The following is a 19,048-nucleotide window of genomic DNA, read 5'->3' as shown; positions in this document are numbered from 1 at the left end:
CATTGTGTCTCATGTGCGAGAGCTGCTTCGTTAAAGCTTATAGATATTTTCTACTTATAGCTCGCTTTCTCCCTTCCGAGACTGAATAAATAGATCGAATGATCTTTTCCAATAAAAGCGATGGTGCCTCGGTTTTCATTCAGGTTGCACGACCATGTAATTATCGCAGAGATCGCGATTGAAAATTGAGCTTGCTTGTGCAAAAGTTGTGCTGGTTGTATAGCTTTTTTCTAGAACTTGTCCGGTCTTTGGTTACAGGGAAGAACGGCAGCGGGGCGAACGAAACGAAACACTGGCAGGACATGATCACAAAGCCACGGCAGACAATCGTCCAGTGGCACCGGCTCAAGCCGGAGTAAAGGGGCGGAAGTTAAAAAAAACGTAGGCGCACGCGACTCTTGGATTTCGCGGGAGCGAATTCATCGTCATACCTTTGAACCAGTACCTCCCGGTCTCTCGAACCTTGCTAAACTCTGAAATATTCCTTGTCTTCCGACGATGCGATACCGACTGAAATCGTCTCGACTTGCAACGCGTCGAGTCGTCTCGGTTTCGGGTCCGAACGTCGACCAAAAACGTGTACGTTTTCCGTTGTTGCGTTTTTCACGGGACGAATAATCGCGTCGTCGGCGATCGGTAAATATCGGTCTTCTTTCACGGTTAAATTATCCTCGCGGAAGAAACCGGAATGAAATTTCGAGGGACTTCGAATCGGGAGTTCCTCGCAGTCGAGACTCGAGACGAGACGGATCGAATCGGTTCGAATCGGTTTCGGACGTAGGATTGGATAGGATCGGAAATAGAACGGTACGGGACCGAGCAGACGGATCAAGATATTCTAGTAGATGGTTTCGAATCGAACGAGAAGAATTCCGTGAGGCGAACTCGATTTCCGTTTGAACCGTGTCGACTCCTTCATTTTGCGATCGACTCGTTCTCGTATCGACGTCAGTACATTTCGTTCGTTCCCGGTCACCAGGATACTTCCGGTCGTTCTGTTCTCAATCATTCTTTCTGTCTCTCTTTCTCTCTCCCTCTCTCTCTCTCTCTCTCTCTCTCTATCTCTCTCTCTATCTCTCTCTCTATCTATCTATCTATCTATCTACATATCTACCCATTTATCTATCTTATTCTTGTTTCCGCTCCCCCTTTTCACGAATATCTCATTCTCTCTATCTTTTTTAGTGCGCGACAACGACTCTCGGCAAAAGTGTATCGAATTCACCTTTGACTCGTACGTTAACGAGCTCGTTTTCCACGCAAGATTGCGTGCCGCGCGACGTATACGTACGTAAATCGAGCGGCCAAGACGCTCGACGAACAGCGACCGATCGATGTTACTTTCGCGACTTTATTGACATTTACATCGAACGTTATTTTTATGGCTGTTTTGCACGCGTAAGTACGTACCGAGTACGTAATACCGTTGCTTCGAATACCCGTTGACTCGACGCGACTAAGCATTTTCTATGTCTCGTATTATCCGGTGTCTTTCGATTCCAGCATTGTGAATGGGAGGGAAGCCTCGTTTGTGCGGACGCGTCTTTCAAATGAACAAATATTGTCTTTCGCGCTCTTTCTGCCCGCGGCCGAAGAGTCCGTGGTTGATCCGAAACGAGCTTCGACTACTCATCGATTCGATGAAATCTGCAATCTATTTTCTTTGCTCGAGTCTCTTTACCGTCTTCCTCCATCTCACAACCATCTCGCGTCCGCTTGCGTATCGTCTGCGCATCTTTGAACGGTCGAATCTTCTCGTATTGTCGCAGTCGTCCTTCCTGTTCCACCTTCTATTCTATTCTATTCTATTCTATTCTATTCTATTCTTACCTATTATGTTCTATTCTATTCTGTCCAGAATTTTCCCCACCCACATATTGTTCATCTTTGTCAATAATCTCTGTCTAACTCTCTCTCTCTCACACACACACTCTCCCCTCTTCACTCTCTCTCTCTCTCTCTCTTTCTCTCTCTCTCTCCTCTTTCCTCTTTCACCATCGAACGTCGCAAACTGAAATTTGACGATCGATCGGAACGGGACACCGGAACACAATGTTGAATTCTTACTAGTAGAAAACGATAAAGCAGCGATATTTTTGACGGAACTTTTGTATCGACAAAGTCGGAGTTTTTTGGAAGCGACGATAAAATTGTGATCGGTGTTATACCCTGAATTAATCTTAAGCGTTACACATCCAAACTAGTTTGCTGTTATTGACGATAAAACCGTAGTACCGATCAGACAGTGATCGCAAAAAGAAAACCCGTGTTTCCGCGCGCGCGCGGGCCGAGATCCCGCGTCGCACGCATACAAACTTGAGATGATAAAACAGCTATAACAGAGAGCAAAGAGAAAAAAAAGCGAAAAACCATTTAAAAGAAAAAACAAAACATGTTTGCGCTCGGGGAGCATGAGTGTGCGTGTGCAATTTTTGCGTCTGCGTCTTTGCGTTAGTGTTTGCGTTTAGGGGTTTTTGCGTTTAGTGTTTGCGTTAGTGTTTGCGTTAGCGTTTGCGTGCGCGGTTCAACAGACACCGCACAACAGAGTCAAACAATATACACACGAAACAGAAACTAAAACGAGGACACGGCGCCAGAACGAGTACAGCGTGCGAGATCACGAGAGCGTCGACGCTCCGTAGAGACACGGACAGATGCGTGCGCGACTCGAAATATGCACGGTCGCACCGTTACTCCGAGCACCGCGAGCACCGTACACGTTGTCGAGTATCTTTCGTAGCCAGAAAGATCTGTCGATCGCATCTCTCCGTCGCGAACGCTCGAGCCTCGTCTCCGAACATTTACGATACTTCGACACCAGGCGATTGCATTTGATTACAAACGATTGCAACCAATTGCAACTGATTGCAACCTGCGTTCTCACTCTGTTTATGCTCGGAGGTACGACGCGCGCAACGCGACACTCGTTTGCCAGGATTCGGACACATCCGCACGTACACGCATCGCATCTGTGTACACCCAAGTATCCTCTAGCACAAAGGGAAACCGTTAGACTAACGTTTGTATGTCATAGTCCAATGTGTATCGGGGCGTTCCCTCTGTAGCGTCGCGCGTCTCGACGTTGAGAAGAGGTTAGTTCCCGCGCGACGTTACGAAGGAACGTTGCGCGTTTAAAATGATGCCGCTCGAGCCGAGACCCTGGTTCCTCTAAACATTCAAAGTTTGAATGATGGCGTTCGATCTTGCGCTGCAATATAATTGACATAGTCGGCGTTCGTCCTCGCGCGACCGAGCTTGCTCGTCGACGACGACGAAAGAAACGCTCGCGCGTCCGCTTCCGGTGGTTTGCGACCCATTTTGGTAACGTGCGCGCTGGCGCATCATCGAATCAAGTGCCAAAATCTCTAATCGACGACAGAGGCCAAGTCGAACAAGAGAGAGAAAGAGAAAGAGAAAGAGAGAGAGAGAGAAAGAGAGAGAGTGAGGGAGAGAGAGAGAAAGAGAGAGGAGAGAAGAAAGAAAGGGAGGGAGGGAGAAAGAAAAGGGGGAAGAGAATAACTGCGAGCCTTCAAGCGCATCGCGAGAATATCTGTTCAGCGTTTAGGACCGGGCACGGACGGAGGTAGCCCGGAAAGAGCGACAAAATGGCCGCCGACCGTGCCTGTGCCGCACCGGGCGTAAACCAACGACACAGCGACGGCCAGTGGTTCATTATCCAGCGGCGATCATCGAACACAAGCCAGGTGATTTGTCGGTCGAGCAATCGGTAGGGAATGTTGCGATTTAATGAGAAAACCAAAAAAACAGAAAACGTAATAAAAGAAAAACACACACTGTTCCGTCGCGATCTTAGAACGCGCGTTAATTCTAAACTGATTTTTAGAGCCAAACGAATCGTCGAGATACGTAGGATATTCAGCTAAGTACGCGTTATAGTTCGAACTGGATGAGAATTGGGCCTTATACCATGGATTACCTCAATCGTAAACAGCTTACGAATCAAGTTCGAGTTTGCGATAACGTTTTAGCGAGCGTTTAATAGGATTTTAATACGCGCGAGAGAAAACGCGTCGTTGCTCGACGTTTACGAGCTTAGCAGCGATGGAATCCCGTTATCGGATCCGAGCGAGATCAAGCGGTGCGGTTCAGCTAGACAAAAAATCGGTAACACTGTGTTTCTGCGAGGCAACGCGTGAACCCTAAGTTCGTTCGTAAGGGATGAGGGTATACGGGAGGAAAAAACGATAACGATCGCTCGGCCTCTCCTCGTTCTTTCGGATTCTCGAGATGCGGTGCGCGCGAGTACCGGTCCGAAAGCAACGAGACAAAAGCTGACAAAGTTAAGAAAAAAAGAAACAAAAGAAAGTAAAAAGAATGATAGGTGGTGACGACTGTGTGCGCGTAGAGAGAAAGAGAGAAAGAGAGAGAGAGAGAGAGGAGGGGGCGGAAGAGAGAGCGAGAAGGAGAAAGCTAGTCTGACGGAATCAATGCATCGTCTGTTTTCAGTTGTGCGCGCGCGTGTGCCTGCATGTGCGTGCACACGTGTCTATATGTGTGTATGCGAGCGTGCATTTTAGTACGATTGTGATTAGTATGCGTGATGTTTAGCGCGAGATTAGAGGGGAGAGAGTGGGGAGCAAAGATAGAGAAATCGGGAAGAGCGCACAGGCGTTGATATTTTCGTAAAATGCAACGCTGCTACAGTGTGATAGAAAAGTAACCAAACGAGAAAAACAAAAGAGCAGATAAAAATGTAAAAAAAAAAAAGAAGAAAGGTACGTGGCGATTTGGAACGCATATCAAACGGTCGGGACGAAGGTGGCAAAGAATATAGGGAAACACGTAGTTAGAGAATGTAGCGGATACAAAGTGGTGCGGCCTATGTTCGCTGCACACGCGGAAGAGGCGATCGAAGAATCCAAGGATTAGCCGAACAAGATGGCGTTTGCGCAGCGATGATCGAAAGTCGAAAGCCGACTGCTCTTCCGCGTGTTCGAGTGTAGATCTGGGTTAGCATCACTGTATATTTTTTAGCTTCGTATTGCGTACACATACGTTAAAAAAAAAACTCGATCGTATCGAAAGAAACAGATCAAACAATTAATCTATGTACTCGTGGATGTTAAATGGGGAACAGAAAAAATGGCGAGGCAAACGTAATTAATATATTAGAACGATGTCGCGTTTCCGGCGGCGGTGGTAGCAACGGGCGGCATCGCCTGTTGCCGCTGACGCCTAGCCATGGCTATGGGGTTCACGATGACGTCAACGACGACCATAACGACAGCGACTACAACGACGACGACTCGAACACTTCCGTATCGTAGTGTTCCCTATTGTTACCTTCCTCCCAGTCCCTCGGACCATCATCCCACCAGAAACCCGTTCCTCATTCCCGCATTCCAATCCCGGTCCCATTTTTCGACACCACCCGTCGAAGCGCATCAATTAACTCTAATTGCCGCTTAGCCGTAATCTCGATATCGCTGTGTGTGTTTCCTTCGAGATATCGTTTTGCGTTCAACTGCAGATCGAACGGAGACGTATATTATTTCCTGAATATCGCTTTATGCTCGAGATACGTCACGTATTCGAATAAAATGGATTTCATTTGGAAAAAATGACTCGTATCATGCAATATCGTTAGCAAATCCCGGGTCCAACAGTTTCTTCAGGAGGACATGCTGATCACGTTGGTGCGTTCGAGAAGTTGTGCAACCGTCGATACCAGTTTGAACGAGATCTGTTCGATAAGAATACGGGTCTTGATACCCGCGGTGTTCGTGGCCAGCTGGTACAGGTCGGCGTAGAACTGTAAGTAACGTAGACTTAAGGGTCCATTGGTTCAAACCATAGTTCGACGATCTACCTTGTTGTCTTCGTCCTCCAGTGGCAGATCGGTGAATTCGGGGCTGACCTCGGTGCAGCGCACGCGCATCGTACGCCACGGTGACACCAGCAGCATTAAATTCGTGCGCTAAGAAGATCGAGACATTGATTGCTCAGTCTGTTGCTGTCTACCGCTACTTTCTAGCCGTGCATTTCGATTCTAGGTGCATCCTCGTTAGACAGTTAACGCAGTAGCGTCGTTACCTCTTTGGCAACGCAGCCGTGCACCTCTTTGAACTGCACGACGATCTCCCAGAAACTCCTGGTCGCGTTCCAGCGGGACCAAGCGAACACGTAGCTGGTGGACAACAGTGCCATGCAGTCGCGCAGATGTTTCTCCGCGACCGGATGCTTCATTGGCAAGCCCTTCAAGTAACTGGCTGCGTCCCGTTCAGGAAACAGGTCGCAGCCGATACGCTGCATTCGCTGCGAAAACAGAAAAATTCCGTTCGCAACACAACCGACGAGCCGTTCCGAAAACATTTATACCTCAACCAGTGCGTCCAGCTCGAAAAACTCGCCGAGCATTTGCTTCAAAGGCGTCGTTGAGCCGCCTGCGAACGAATTCAGGCAAACTCGATCCTCCTGCGATCGCAATTCACACGAAACTTCGTTATTTCGCGTCGCCGCAACAATACTGTATACGGACGTGCTAAAACGTAAATCCAATTGGCAACCTACTCTGACCACAAATTCGGCTTGAATCGTTGCGGCGGTCACGTTTAGGACAACTCCGCCAAAATTCCGACCGTTCTTCCGCACTTCCGGCTTCAATTCCCAGCTTTGAAACGGCAGATTCGCAAACTTGTTCGCGGCCAAGCCGTGGACGCCCAGTTTCCCGCTTCTGAACGCGATCATCTGCTTCTCCTCGTTGTACTTGATATCATGGATGTCTCTCGTCGACCAGATCTTCTTCTCGGGTATCCAATGCGCTACAAGTGGCGGCTCGAACCAGAACACCGTGTCCGGTAACCTAACGATTGATTGCTCAGAAAAACTCCGAGCAGCTCGAGAGGAACTAGAATCCTATCATGACTATTTAATGTATGGGCAAATGATGTATGCCGGGCGATAAAACAATTAGATACGGAACCGCTTGTACATTATCTTCTAACAGAGGTAACTGGTTTCTGTTGTAACCGATGGCACGAAGATCGCATATGCGCAGCAACGTCGGATCATGAATATCTACTCAACGATGGTAAAACATTTAGATATAAAATCGCTTGTACTGCATCCTCCAACAGAAACAATTCATTTCTGTTTTCACTAACGTATGAAAATAGAATACTAACTGCACCGTGATCAAGAGCAGCGACTCCATCGCGGTCTCGAGAGCCTTCATTTCAGCCTCGATCACCTCCGGTGTTCTTTCAGAGTCCGGTGCTGGCTGCGGAGGCTCGTACCGTCTCGAGAACACGGCGAACCGCGGTTCCTTTGGCAATTCCACTGCAAATTGCGTACATCGTTCGATAGCACGAGCGAATGTTTTATACAACGCTGTACTCACGGGTAGTCAAACTAGTGTCCTCCCCAAGATCCTTGGGCTGCGGCGGCTGGTGGATCAGATCTACGCGGAACACACCGCCGAGGACAGTGTACTTCCTCAGGTTCACCTCGTTCTTACCACACCGAGTGAATAGTAACTTGCGTACCTCTTTCCTGTTCTCTTCTGAAACGGGAGAAACTACTTTCTCAAAGAAAAATCCTAGAACTCGTTACGGTTAAAATTCTTTCTGATGGTAGCCGTCGCCGTTTGTTACCTTCCCGCTGTCTAACGACCTCGTTGGGCGTCGGTAGGTACGGCAATAGATCTCCGTCGGTGGGCAAAACCCGCTCCAAGGTCTGCTCGAACTCCGACACGTTATTCCTGGCAGACTTTGGTCTCTTCTGCTTCTTGCCGCGCTTCCCTCCCCTGCGGGCGCTCGGCAAAGCCGGCGGATTCTCTATCTTCTCCAATATAGTCTTCTTCTCCTCCAGTCGCAGTCGGCGTTCCTCGGCCTGCTCCTCCCATATCCGAAGCTTCTCGCGATACTCCGTCCTCGCGAACTCGAGAAGATCTGTAGCTCGATACCGACGCGTTTTATCGGGGAAATCGTCTCTCCGTTAAGCTATTTTCCCCGCTAAGCTATTTCGAGCCGAGAAAAACGTACCGGGAGCCTTGTCCCAGGGATTTCTGAGCTCCGCTGGGAGTTCCGGCATGCGACGGGACTCGGTCTCGACGGAATAGTGATCGTAAGCCAGCCAGAGCCCACGGATCGCCATACAGTGGCAGTCCAAGTCCACCGGCAGCTTGACCGTCAGCTTGATCTCGTTGAACGTCACCTCGATCGCCTTTCTGTACCGTGGAGATGGTAGGACGACGAAGCGAACGTGAAACTCGAATGGCGAAACTTCAAGTACCTGTCTTTATCCGTGAACCGTTTCATGCCGACCGGCAGAACTATCGGCGCCCAGACGCAGCACACCATCTGGTTGGACTCGCGCACGTATCTGGACGTCCTCATGTCCTCCCTGATCATGTTCGCCTCGATGTTCCGCAACAACCGATAGCAGGCGAGATCGATCCAGCACTGCAGCTTGGTACGAAGCTCCCTCGCGATCTATGTGTCGAACCGTGGTAGCAAACGATTTGTCGGAAAAGGAATTTCTCGGCACTCACCGATTCATACTCGTCGTCGTGCTGCTTGGAATAATTGTCGGAGAATCGAACAATCCTCTGCAGCTTGGCCAACAACTGTAAGTAAACACTACAGATACTCGATTTCGCTCGGTTTTCTGGTTCGTGGTTGACCTACGTCGGTGATCACGTTGCATATTCCCGTGACCGTGTCTATGTCCACATCCTTGTTCTCCATTGTCCAGACGAACAGGAACGTGTTCAGGTCGGACAACGAGCCGGGATCCGGGAGTCCGTCGCAGGTCATGTATCTGTCCCACTGAAAGAGTCGCCGAAAATGCAAATTCCCAATCAGGCAATTTCTCGAGGTTTTTGGAGTCGGGGTACCAACGTTTTCCTGCTCCTGCAAGTTCCGAGCGTCTTCAGCAAATGCTGACCAATGATGGTCAAGAACCTCCCTGGTCTCGGTCAGTTGATCCTCGTACTTTTCCAGTTGCTGCTCCTCCTGCTGCTTGCACTGAATCTGGTTGTACTGTTCCACTCGGATCTCCTCTTGCATGTCCTTTATCATCTTCTGCCTAGAAATAGAAATCGTCTGGAGAACGGTCTCTCGGAGTGGTTGGAATCTCTTGGTGGTCAGGAATTCATCTACCTGATGTTATCGACTGGCTCTTCTCCATCAGCCACTCCGACGGCTTTGCCATCTTCGACAGTAGGACTAGTTTTCGGCGAGCCTTTACGCATTTTTCGTGCCATGGTTCTGGGCCTTGCCGCAGCAACCGTTTTCTCTAACGACTTCTGCGCGGTTCGAGATCAAACGTGAGCTTGTTTGCCACGAAAGCTGATGATATTGAAATTAACCTGAATCTCCCGCCACCTGTCCAGCTGGAACGCCCAAGTTTTTCCAAAAAGATTAGATGAACGCGTTTAAAAACATCGACTTGTTTAGTCCCCGTTCTACCAAAGACAGGATTCGACGTGGCTTCTTCAGTGTCTCGCCGAACCCTTTCCTAAAGGTTCTGTGCTGCGTCCTCGAATCCATCTCCTGGTACGCTTCCAACTCCTCATCGTCGTACACCATCGAGGAACTCCATTTTCCCGAGGATTGATCGTCGGCGATTTCTCTAAAAAGACCCGTAAGTGGGGTGCCGATTTCTCTAGGTAGCAGGAAATATCGTTAACCTACAAATCACGTTGCTGATCGGTTATATCCGAGAACGTCATAGGCGTGAAGAATAACTGATCTTTGCTGTCTTCCGAAGCGGTTTGCTCGGGAGATGAAATCAGAGTTTCGCTCGTGGCTTCCATGACCGGTGAATCGGTTTTTAAGGATTTGTTGCGATCAAATGACCTCCATGCGATCAAAACAGACGACACCGTGCCCCGAACTTGCAGTGTCACGTATTTCTGTTGGCAATATTCTCGTCGGTGCTACTGACGCATCGTGCACTTTCTAAATATATCTTATACGTCCCTACGTTTTCAGCGTAAACATCGTGAAGAATTGCGGAAGCAAAAACGTTCTAAAAATGGTATGAGAAAATGACACAGCAATGCGATTACTGCAAAAATTTCATAGAATTATTCAGCTTTGGCATCGAAACCTTCGAAATAGAAACAAAACACGTTATGACATCGAAGACCGGAACTCTAGCAGGGGGAAAGAAACAATGAGCGGATGCGCATTCAGATCAAGACCTTTAAACTCCAATCAGCGTATTGAAATCGTCTAACACGCGGGTCATTCGTCTACGTTGTCATTTCCGGGAAATTGGTCGCAGTAGCATAATCCTACAGTCGTGATTTGCTGCGACACAGAAACAGAGTAGATTCGTGCCCGCAGTGACACGAATTAGACGATCGAACGTGTACGGAGTTCAGTGGTGAAGTCGCCATGTCTGTAAGTTTTCGGACAAGTGTCTCTGTTCGTCTTCGATTTTGAATCCCGATTAATAAGGAAGATCTGATTCAGGTGACTTGCGATAACAACAAAATGGCAAGGTACTCGATAGCCTCGTTCTTTGCCGGAAGGAGCGTGTTCATCACCGGAGGCCTCGGTTTCCTGGGGAAAGTGTTGGTCGAGAAATTGCTGAGATCATGCCCCGAGGTCCGCGAGATATTTTTGCTGATACGACCAAAGAAGGGCTATTCTGTCGAGGAGAGATTGAAGAAGGCCATTGCATTGCCGGTAAATCCGAAACACAGTAACGCGAACGATTGTTTCACCCCGTCATACAGTGGCGTGGTACAAACAGTACTGTTACATTTTTAGTGATGTTTAAATGACAACTTAACGAGTATTTGTATATTCCTATATTAGAAATAATAAAAAATAGAAATATCAAATTAAGACATTCCGTTAAGTTTTCATTTAGATATCATTAGCAATGTAAGAGTTACATCGAGACTATAATCGTGCGTACACTGTACTGCTTTCTTTCTTATTGCCAGCTGTTCGACAAATTACGGGAAGAGAACCCATCCAGCTTCGCGAAACTGATTCCACTTTATGGGGACTGCACCATGACAAACTTGGACCTTTCTTCCGAAGACAGACAAACGCTCATTGACCGCGTCTCGGTGATCTTCCACGTTGCGGCGAATGTTCGGTTTCACCAAAACTTACAGATGGACGTGATCTCGAACGTCCGTTCAACCAGAGACATCTGCCAATTAGGACTCGAGATGAAGAACTTGGTGGTAAGTATTAAACAACGATTCGTGTGCCATTCTTCCATTCTGTAATGATTGTCGAACTTTCAATAGTCATTGGTACACGTCAGCACCGCCTACTCGCAATGTGACAAACCCGTGACAGACGAGATCCCCTATCCATCGGTCGTTAATTGGGAGGACATCATAAGGATAGCCGAAAACGTGGATGAAAGTGTGATACAAACGTTCAGCAGCAAGTAAGTCCCTCTGGATGATCCAGTCTACAACGACGGCCAGATTCTGGGACGAAATGGACAATCTTTTCTCTTGCAGATATGTGGGTAACATGCCCAACACGTACACGTTCAGCAAACGACTGGCCGAGGGGGTGGTCCAAGACTATGCGAAGAAGCTGCCCTGCGTAATAATTCGACCGTCGATAGGTAAGGTCCACCCACAAAAATGAACGAGACAAAGCACTGAAAATCGTACGCTATTGTTCAGTGGTTTCGACGTTCGACGACCCGATGTTTGGCTGGATCGACAACTTCAACGGACCTGTCGGGCTGATGGTGGGTGGCGGGAAGGGAATCCTGAGGGTGGTCCTCATGGATCCGTTAATCACCAATGATTATATACCCGTCGATGTTACCATCAAAGCTATCCTGGTCGCTACGTGGAAGCGAGGACTGGTAACGTACGATCCGAAAACCAAGTTTTCGTTCGATCACGAAGTCGAGATCCGAGCCGAGGATATAGTTCGTTGAACAATGATTTTAGGGTAGAGAAAGACCCCGAGGTGCATGTGTACAACTGCTCGGCTAATGAAATAATGCGCGTTGCGGCTAAGGAGGTCATCGCGCTAGGTCTGAGGACCAACGCGAAGCTGCCCCTCGACGGGGTCCTCTGGTACCCTCGGACCACGATAACGACCAATCGCGTCATTTACTATATAATGACCTTGCTGCTTCACCTCCTACCAGCGCTGATCATCGACAGCATTCTGAAGTTATCTGGCAAAAAACCGATGTACGAAAGTGAAATTGTCTGATCGCGCCAGTTCGTCTCGCAGATTTTCAGAAGAATCGGATATCTGTTGCAGGCTGACCAATATCCATAAACAGATCTACTGGGCCTCGATCCAGCTCAGTCATTTTACCAACAACGATTGGGTCTTCCGCAACAGTAAAATGCTCGATCTCTTAACCAATGAAGTGCCGCACGGCGAGAAGAAAATCTTCGGCTTCGATTTCTCGGTCTTGAACTTACCGAGGTTCTTCGAGTGAGTACTAGTCCTCGCAATCGCCAAGACGCTCTTCGAGAACACTTAGCTACCATTCTTTCTGTTTTATCTGTTGCGCAGGAGTTCCCTGGTGGGTGCCAAACGCTACTTACTAAAAGACGACTTCTCACGAAGCGAGGAAAACAAGCGACGACTCGAAAGGTACGGCAGTTCTCGAAACGATTCTTCATACGTGCCGCGATAAATATTGCGTCCTGATTAGAGATCGCGCAACGGCGAGCTAACTAACGATATTAATACGTAAGACCGCAGACGTGGGGAATCGTCTGCGATCGTGCCGACAGCTCGGCGCGATCCGTGGATCTCGCGGAATTTGTGTGTCGTTCCTACCTCCTCGATGTTGTTCGGCGCTGTGTTTGATCGATCGCAGACCTCCCTTCCCTCTAGTCCCGCTCGATCGTCTAGCTGATTTGCGGCTGCAACCCGGTCGGCCTTGATACGAGTCTTCCTGCTTGTTCTCCCGCTCCGAAGAAACTTCTTTACTTCGCGGGAGACGCGTGAACGAGACGTTTCGAAACGAATGTATACGTCGGCTTCGCCGATCTTCACCAGCTTAGCGCCGCGACTCGCTGTTCTTTGCCCGTGGAGTGGGTGAATAAAGACAAACTTGTTGGCGCTGGCACCGTGGAGGGCGAGGGGAGGGGAGATACGTGGTACCAGTTGCGGAAAACCCCGGCGAAACGTTTTCTTTTTCTTCGATATTTTTAATGATCCGAGCGTGGCAATTTTCCAGTTTCCTCCGCTCTGCGCAACTACACTACTAAATAAACGTACGATTACGTTTGCTATATAGGATGATATGTTGCAGGCTGCTGTGGCTCGACAGACTAGTGCACGTGATCGTGATCGGACTGGTATCTCGGTTCCTATGGAAGATTGGCTTCGTCACGGGAGTACTGAGCCTGATCGGGATCTGAGACGTTGGGCATTACCGCGAATAACGATTGCTTCGAAGAATGAAACGCAGTGGCATTAGGTGTCATGAAATAAAACGATATGACTATCGGATGCCGTGATTGATTTCCTAGCACGAGACACGCGACCGACTTGCGACAGACTCACTAACGTCTTACAAGATTCATGGAATTTCCAAATCGCATGCGGCTAGCCTTCATTTAACCGTCTAGACGATACACTGATATAGGCCATAGAAACCAATTATTGTTCTATCGATCGCTATCATTGCGGCTTTTAAACAAATACGTCCAATCGACGATAACAGAAAATTCAAGAAATTGCAGATAGCCATTTTTTTTTTCTTGCTGGATCGTCTGATCGACTCATTCGACCGCAAGTATTATGCATACCACCGACTATTACATATTTTATCAACATGTTAGCTTTCCGTAAGAGAGGCTTATCATCATCGTTTTAAATAAAAGATAAAAGTCGGTTGTATCTCTTTTCACAATGTTGACGCTCTATCACCGCCTCGATAATTCTTGCCATACAAATGCAAAGTAACCAAGCAAGGTAATTCAGCTTGTACAATTGGTCATTCATCGCATGGACTGTTTTGCGACCTAGATTAAAATATTAATTATCATGCTATCATGTTGAACGTGACGAATCGCACGAGTTGCAGAGGTGGGGCACTTATTTATCGTAATTGCAAGCGAATCTCCTTCTCGAAAAATATACTGAAACATCTGACAATGACCTTGGCCGAATGAGTCAGGAACAGTGATACGATTACTTTAACTGGGCCAGCAGCTGTCAGTGGTTTATCTGCATCTTCATTGATGCGGACGAAAGGTCCATAGACGCGTCGAACTAATCGGAATGTCGAAAAGTTGAGGAAAATCTCGTGGATGCATCGGTAGCGTGCCGTAGATTTTGTAGAATTTGGCAGCGTTTAATAGGAGAATCATATGCGGCGACAATTGTTGGGCTGCATTTTCGAAGCGCATCAGTATGTAAATGGCCGGCTGCGAAAGACGTCATTGAGACTCGCGCATGCGTGGAAACTATCGCTCGCGGTATGGTAGCGTAATCGTGTAGCGAGTCGCGGGAGACTGGCCCGCGAGTAGATTTCCTACACGACCGATGGATACGACCGTCCAGGGAGGAGAGGTCGGTTTCCAGAACACAGCGGGCGAACGCGGCGACTGCACGACTCGCACGGACCGATTGGATCCCTGCAACCCAGCTAGGTAGGTGCGGTTTCTCTTTCTATTCGCGTCCAAAATCCGACCACCGTTCCGGAGAGAGTGCTGGGCATAACGTTCGGTTACCACATGTCCTCATGGTTACAATCGACGATCGGTACGCGCGTCACGAATCACCGCGAGTGGAGTCGAAGGGAGCCTAGTCCGTGGAAAGGCGAATGCCACGAAGCGACCCCAATACCACGGGTCGTGTTCCCGGGTTTACATCGGTTTCCAACCAAAACGGTGACGCACAAGATAGCCTGCGACGCAAATGCACCGGCCGTGTGCATGCCCGTGTACGCACACACACACAACCGGATCGCTAATGCTATCTACTCCCAGCTAGCAACTCTCAGCACGCAGCTATATCTGTCGCGATACCCCCGCAATAAGATGATAGGAGCCTGACGCGCGAGCCGATTGCATCTTTTTCGGTGATATCGAATGTTTTCTTCGTACGAATGCTACCGACACCGACACAACTCTCTCCGACTTTCGCATCAGATCCGTGGGGATTAGCGTCGTCTTCCGATGGTGTAACCGCAGCTTCCGACCGTACGAGGCGGGAAGTTTAAAAAGATTACGGGCAGCGATGATGCAGCGATCAACTAATACAATCATGGTGTTCCTTGGACCGCATGCACAAACGATTGCTCGTAATGAAATAGTACTGGGCAATGGTAATGCGGTGTAATATAATTGGCATAGCAAAAGGTGTTAAAGCGGTTTTGGATTAGTGATTGTCAGGGATGGGCACGATGACCGCGGCTTCTTCCCGAACTTCGCGAATGGGGAGTATTCGATCGGATCCCCAACAGTGTTCTTCTTGCAGGTTGCCAACTAACTCCTGGTGAATGTAAGGCATCCCTCAGGAAGGAATTGTACCGAACATAAAGATATCACCGGAGGACCGGAAGCAGGCTCCGAAGATGGCGAACACGAGCGCGCTGCCGAGAAACTCGGCCGGACTCTGTCCACCGAACGATTTCGAAGGCATCATCGACAGAATCGACAGCCTACGACTCTCGTGCGAGACCAGTCCGAAGATCGGTTCCGTGGATCGTGCGGAACCTATCGATCGTAAGAAGAAATGGAACATAACGTTAGACAACGAGAACAATGACGATAAAAAGGATCCAGACGATAACGGCAACGAAGAAGATGCAGATCGCACCGATCCGTTGATAGCTCGTGGACCGATGAAGTCGCAGTTTCTGCAAGGAACCAGGGATAAACCTTACGACTGGTCGATAGAGAGACAGCCGAATCTGCAGGCTCCGAGGTTAAACGAAGCGTATCTTTTCGATTACGAGGAGACTGCCGTGCAGATCCTCCGGGACAAAGAATCTTGCGAGCGGCTGAACGCGTGTCTCGATCAACTGCAGACCAACGCAAGGACGATCCTGGACCACTTGAGCGACGACGGGATCGAGAGATCGCCGGAGATCCAAGACTCGAACGCTGACGTGAGCTGTTAATCTTTTTCAATTCTTGCGTGTTTATCGACCAGTACTTTTCACCGTTTATCGATTGTTCATTGGTTTATTTCTCTGTTATAGTTCGCTTTCGGGTCAGCCTGTGAGGACGATGACACCGCGTTGCTGCAGAAGCTGTTGCGAGGAGATTTCCAATCGGCACAATGCTATCCCAGTGGTAGCCCGATGACAACGACTAGCGTCGCGACGCCTAGCCAAGACTCGCCTCTGGTCTCGGGCTCGGAGAGCAGGGACTCTAATTGCACATCGAGCACAGAATATCCATGGATACAAAATCGTTTGAAGCAGGTGCAAAGTCCACTAGGTTCCCCTAGGGTAAGCAATGCATTCGGATCGCCTCCAACTGCGATTGCAGTTGCTGTCGCAAGGCTGCTGACGTTTACGCGAATTCCTGCGGGCGAACTAGAAAGTCGAATCGAATTTTTCCTGTATAAAAGAAATGAAAATCCTGTCAGACTTCATTCCGATGGAATTTTGCATAATAGTTTGCAGCTGAACGGCTATACCTCTATCGTCGATGATTTCTCACGAGAGACGATATTTCGCAGATCGTTCCTGTTAACGCCTACACGCATTCACAGCTGCCCCAGGATCTACCAAACTCTTGCTACTCTCTGTCGCCCTGCTCTTCCTCCCCCTCATTCTCATCCTCGTCAAACCAGTCCTATGGAGACCCCTGCAGCCCCGTCGGCTATCGGGTTGTCAACGGAATCCTAGGTTCCAGGGTCGAGGAGAGATATAACGAGGACCTGGACAACTTCTCCTTTTGGAACGACAGTTTCAAGGCTTTCGAGAAGAACGGTAATTGTTCGGAGACCGTTCAGCCGGTTGAGGACACATCCAACGTCGACACGATCGACAACAACGAGCTTCAGCTAGTCGAAGAAGTCCTGAGGGACCTAGGAGAGAATAAAGAACGGGAAATCGAAGAGCAGCCCTCTCACCAGCGCCCAATCAGGCCTGACAAGATCCCTAATGTGTCAACTAACATAAACTTTACCTCCTATCGAAACAACTCGGACGTCGCTAGGATCGCGTACGAAACGTCTCCAAACTGCTATCCTATGTTCGACTACAGGATACCCAATGTCGAGAACCCGATAACCAGAGACTACGATGCCATAGTTCCAAATGTCCCTGCTCGCAGCGGCGTTACGAATGACTATCGATTCACAGAACCAGTGCTTCCGTCTTTTATTACACAACCTTCGGTTACCGGTTCGTCCGCCAACCGCCCTGTTGCGAACGGCTTGAATAACGTGAGTGGTATCGAGACGCAACTTCTCCTTTCCGAGCGTCATCGGAAGCAACGCGTCACCGAATTTCAGACATCTAAATACACGAACGATGGGGATGATCATCACATACCGAAAACGGTCACGAACTTCGAGGGTACGCCGAGAACTTACGTACGGCGGTGAGTACCGATCATTTACTGATTACTCATGGCACATAGGTAGAGTATAAACTTACGTCGGGTGGTTTCAGAAATTCCGATCGTAACATCATACCCTGGCCGTTACTGAAGCTTCCGTCTGTAAAGGCCAGCGAAAGGCTGAAGAACGCTGTGGATCCAGTGGACGTGGAACGCGCTATGAAGAATTTGCTCAAGTTCTCGCCGGAGGAGCTCGCGAAACCAGACGGGAACGGCAACACGTAAGTAAACAGGACAATTTACGCTTACTATACATTTACTATATGTTATCCTCCTTTCTCGACAGAATGCTGATGCGCCTGGTGGCGAATCCGGTCAAGCTCGCGGAGAATAAAGCTGTCCTGGCGCCGCTGGTCGAGCGCACTCCAAGAGATGTGCTCTCCCACTGTAACAATCGCGGAGAGGACGCGCTTTACCTGGCAGCATTGAACTGTCCACAGTACTCCTACGTCGCCGGATACCTGGCCGCCACGATGTTGCAGAAATCTATCGATGTCAGCCAACAATTGTACAACACCCGCGTATGTTCATATTCTCAACCCTTCGAAGTTACTTTCCGCATAGTGGTGTTGTGACGTAATGTGTGCACTTGCAGGGTAACACGCTGGTTCACTTGGTAGCGGGACAGGGAGACTCCCATGCAGAAATCATGACCGAGCTGCTGGCGTTGAGAACGGTGCAAGGGAACAGGGTGTTTGATCTGTCAAAACGAAACTACGATGGTTAGCGTTCGGTTCCTAATAGTTTCTTTCCTTAAGTAAACTGCTACTTCAGTAGAGTTCTGCAGATTTCTACTCTTTCTAAAATAGGGCGATAAACGTTTTGTGTTCCTCTTCTATAGGGAAAACGGCCCTTCACGTAGCGATCGAGTCCCACGAGCCCGTGACAAAAAAGGTCTCGTCCGTGGCCACGGTGAAGTTGTTGCTCAAGTGCGGAGCCGATCCCAGAGTAAAAGAGAGAAAACGCGGCGACAGCGCGTTACACATGGCTATCTCATTGACCTCGGATCCCACGTTGGTCAAGGTACCTAACGAGCGAACAATACTTTCGACAATAGTAGAACGTTATCACCTGTCGCTTTCGATTCGCAGGTGTTATTGGACGAGTATGCCGCCGATTTAGTGAACACGGTTAATTATAATCACGACACTCCCCTGCACGCTGCAGCCACAGTTTCAAACAATGTTCCCGTGGAGAAGCAAAGGGAGCTGTTCTGGCTGTTGATCCAGGCCGGCGGCCAAACGAATCTATCGAATCGACAAGGAAAAGTGCCGCTGGCGCTCGTGTCACCGGAAAGGAAAAGCCTGATCAAAAAAGTCATTTACAAACGATCGTGATGTCACCTGGTAAATCCTCGGTCATCGCATCTGTACAGTAATGGTACTCAAACCCCACCTGAGTTTCCCGTCGATCGGCACACTATCGATCGACGGGAATGGAACGAAAGTGCAAATTAGCGACCTGTATCGTCGATCGCGTAACATAGAATTAAGCAAGATACAATAAATATTTGTTTATAAGTACAGAGGACATTATAGT

At 48.8% G+C, this 19,048-nt stretch overlaps 4 protein-coding genes across 19 annotated transcripts in view; 3 read left to right on the top strand and 1 right to left on the bottom strand.

The window, feature by feature from the left end:
* The window catches only part of Syt7 (Synaptotagmin 7), a 30,341-nt gene extending 24,759 nt beyond the window's left edge, over nucleotides 1-5,582 (top strand). For all 16 annotated transcript variants that reach the window (XM_078191713.1, XM_078191714.1, XM_078191715.1 and 13 more), the window contains one exon: nucleotides 259-5,582. In XM_078191713.1, the coding sequence (XP_078047839.1) occupies nucleotides 259-359 (101 nt within the window). In that variant the 3' untranslated portion in view covers nucleotides 360-5,582. The remainder of the gene's footprint in view (nucleotides 1-258) is intronic.
* On the bottom strand, nucleotides 4,763-13,204 carry LOC144475628 (dynein axonemal intermediate chain 7). Its single transcript, XM_078191691.1, has 15 exons — nucleotides 12,759-13,204; nucleotides 9,123-9,594; nucleotides 8,862-9,048; nucleotides 8,649-8,789; nucleotides 8,513-8,587; nucleotides 8,254-8,453; nucleotides 8,004-8,188; nucleotides 7,614-7,910; nucleotides 7,361-7,522; nucleotides 7,146-7,299; nucleotides 6,532-6,823; nucleotides 6,340-6,435; nucleotides 6,055-6,276; nucleotides 5,831-5,938; nucleotides 4,763-5,773 (listed from the first exon to the last, which is right to left on the bottom strand). Exons 2-15 carry the CDS (start codon nucleotides 9,224-9,226, stop codon nucleotides 5,633-5,635), a joined length of 2,364 nt encoding a protein of 787 aa, XP_078047817.1. The 5' UTR covers nucleotides 9,227-9,594; nucleotides 12,759-13,204; the 3' UTR covers nucleotides 4,763-5,632.
* On the top strand, nucleotides 10,207-13,434 carry LOC144475634 (putative fatty acyl-CoA reductase CG5065). The gene is made up of 10 exons (XM_078191711.1): nucleotides 10,207-10,370; nucleotides 10,443-10,658; nucleotides 10,922-11,170; nucleotides 11,237-11,382; nucleotides 11,459-11,568; nucleotides 11,630-11,822; nucleotides 11,906-12,154; nucleotides 12,228-12,407; nucleotides 12,489-12,569; nucleotides 13,237-13,434. The coding sequence occupies exons 1-10, from the start codon at nucleotides 10,365-10,367 to the stop codon at nucleotides 13,343-13,345; spliced, it is 1,539 nt and encodes a 512-aa protein (XP_078047837.1). The 5' UTR covers nucleotides 10,207-10,364; the 3' UTR covers nucleotides 13,346-13,434.
* A 743-nt stretch (nucleotides 13,435-14,177) lies between these two features.
* Nucleotides 14,178-19,032, top strand: LOC144475626 (uncharacterized). Its single transcript, XM_078191689.1, has 9 exons — nucleotides 14,178-14,581; nucleotides 15,411-16,044; nucleotides 16,138-16,389; nucleotides 16,623-17,491; nucleotides 17,563-17,730; nucleotides 17,796-18,030; nucleotides 18,105-18,231; nucleotides 18,351-18,532; nucleotides 18,601-19,032. Exons 2-9 carry the CDS (start codon nucleotides 15,508-15,510, stop codon nucleotides 18,844-18,846), a joined length of 2,616 nt encoding a protein of 871 aa, XP_078047815.1. The 5' UTR covers nucleotides 14,178-14,581; nucleotides 15,411-15,507; the 3' UTR covers nucleotides 18,847-19,032.
* The last annotated feature ends 16 nt before the right edge of the window (nucleotides 19,033-19,048 follow it).

The sequence above is a fragment of the Augochlora pura genome, chromosome 10 (genome assembly GCF_028453695.1).
Source record: "Augochlora pura isolate Apur16 chromosome 10, APUR_v2.2.1, whole genome shotgun sequence".
NCBI lineage: Eukaryota > Metazoa > Arthropoda > Insecta > Hymenoptera > Halictidae > Augochlora > Augochlora pura.
This window is presented reverse-complemented; position numbering and strand designations above follow the sequence as displayed.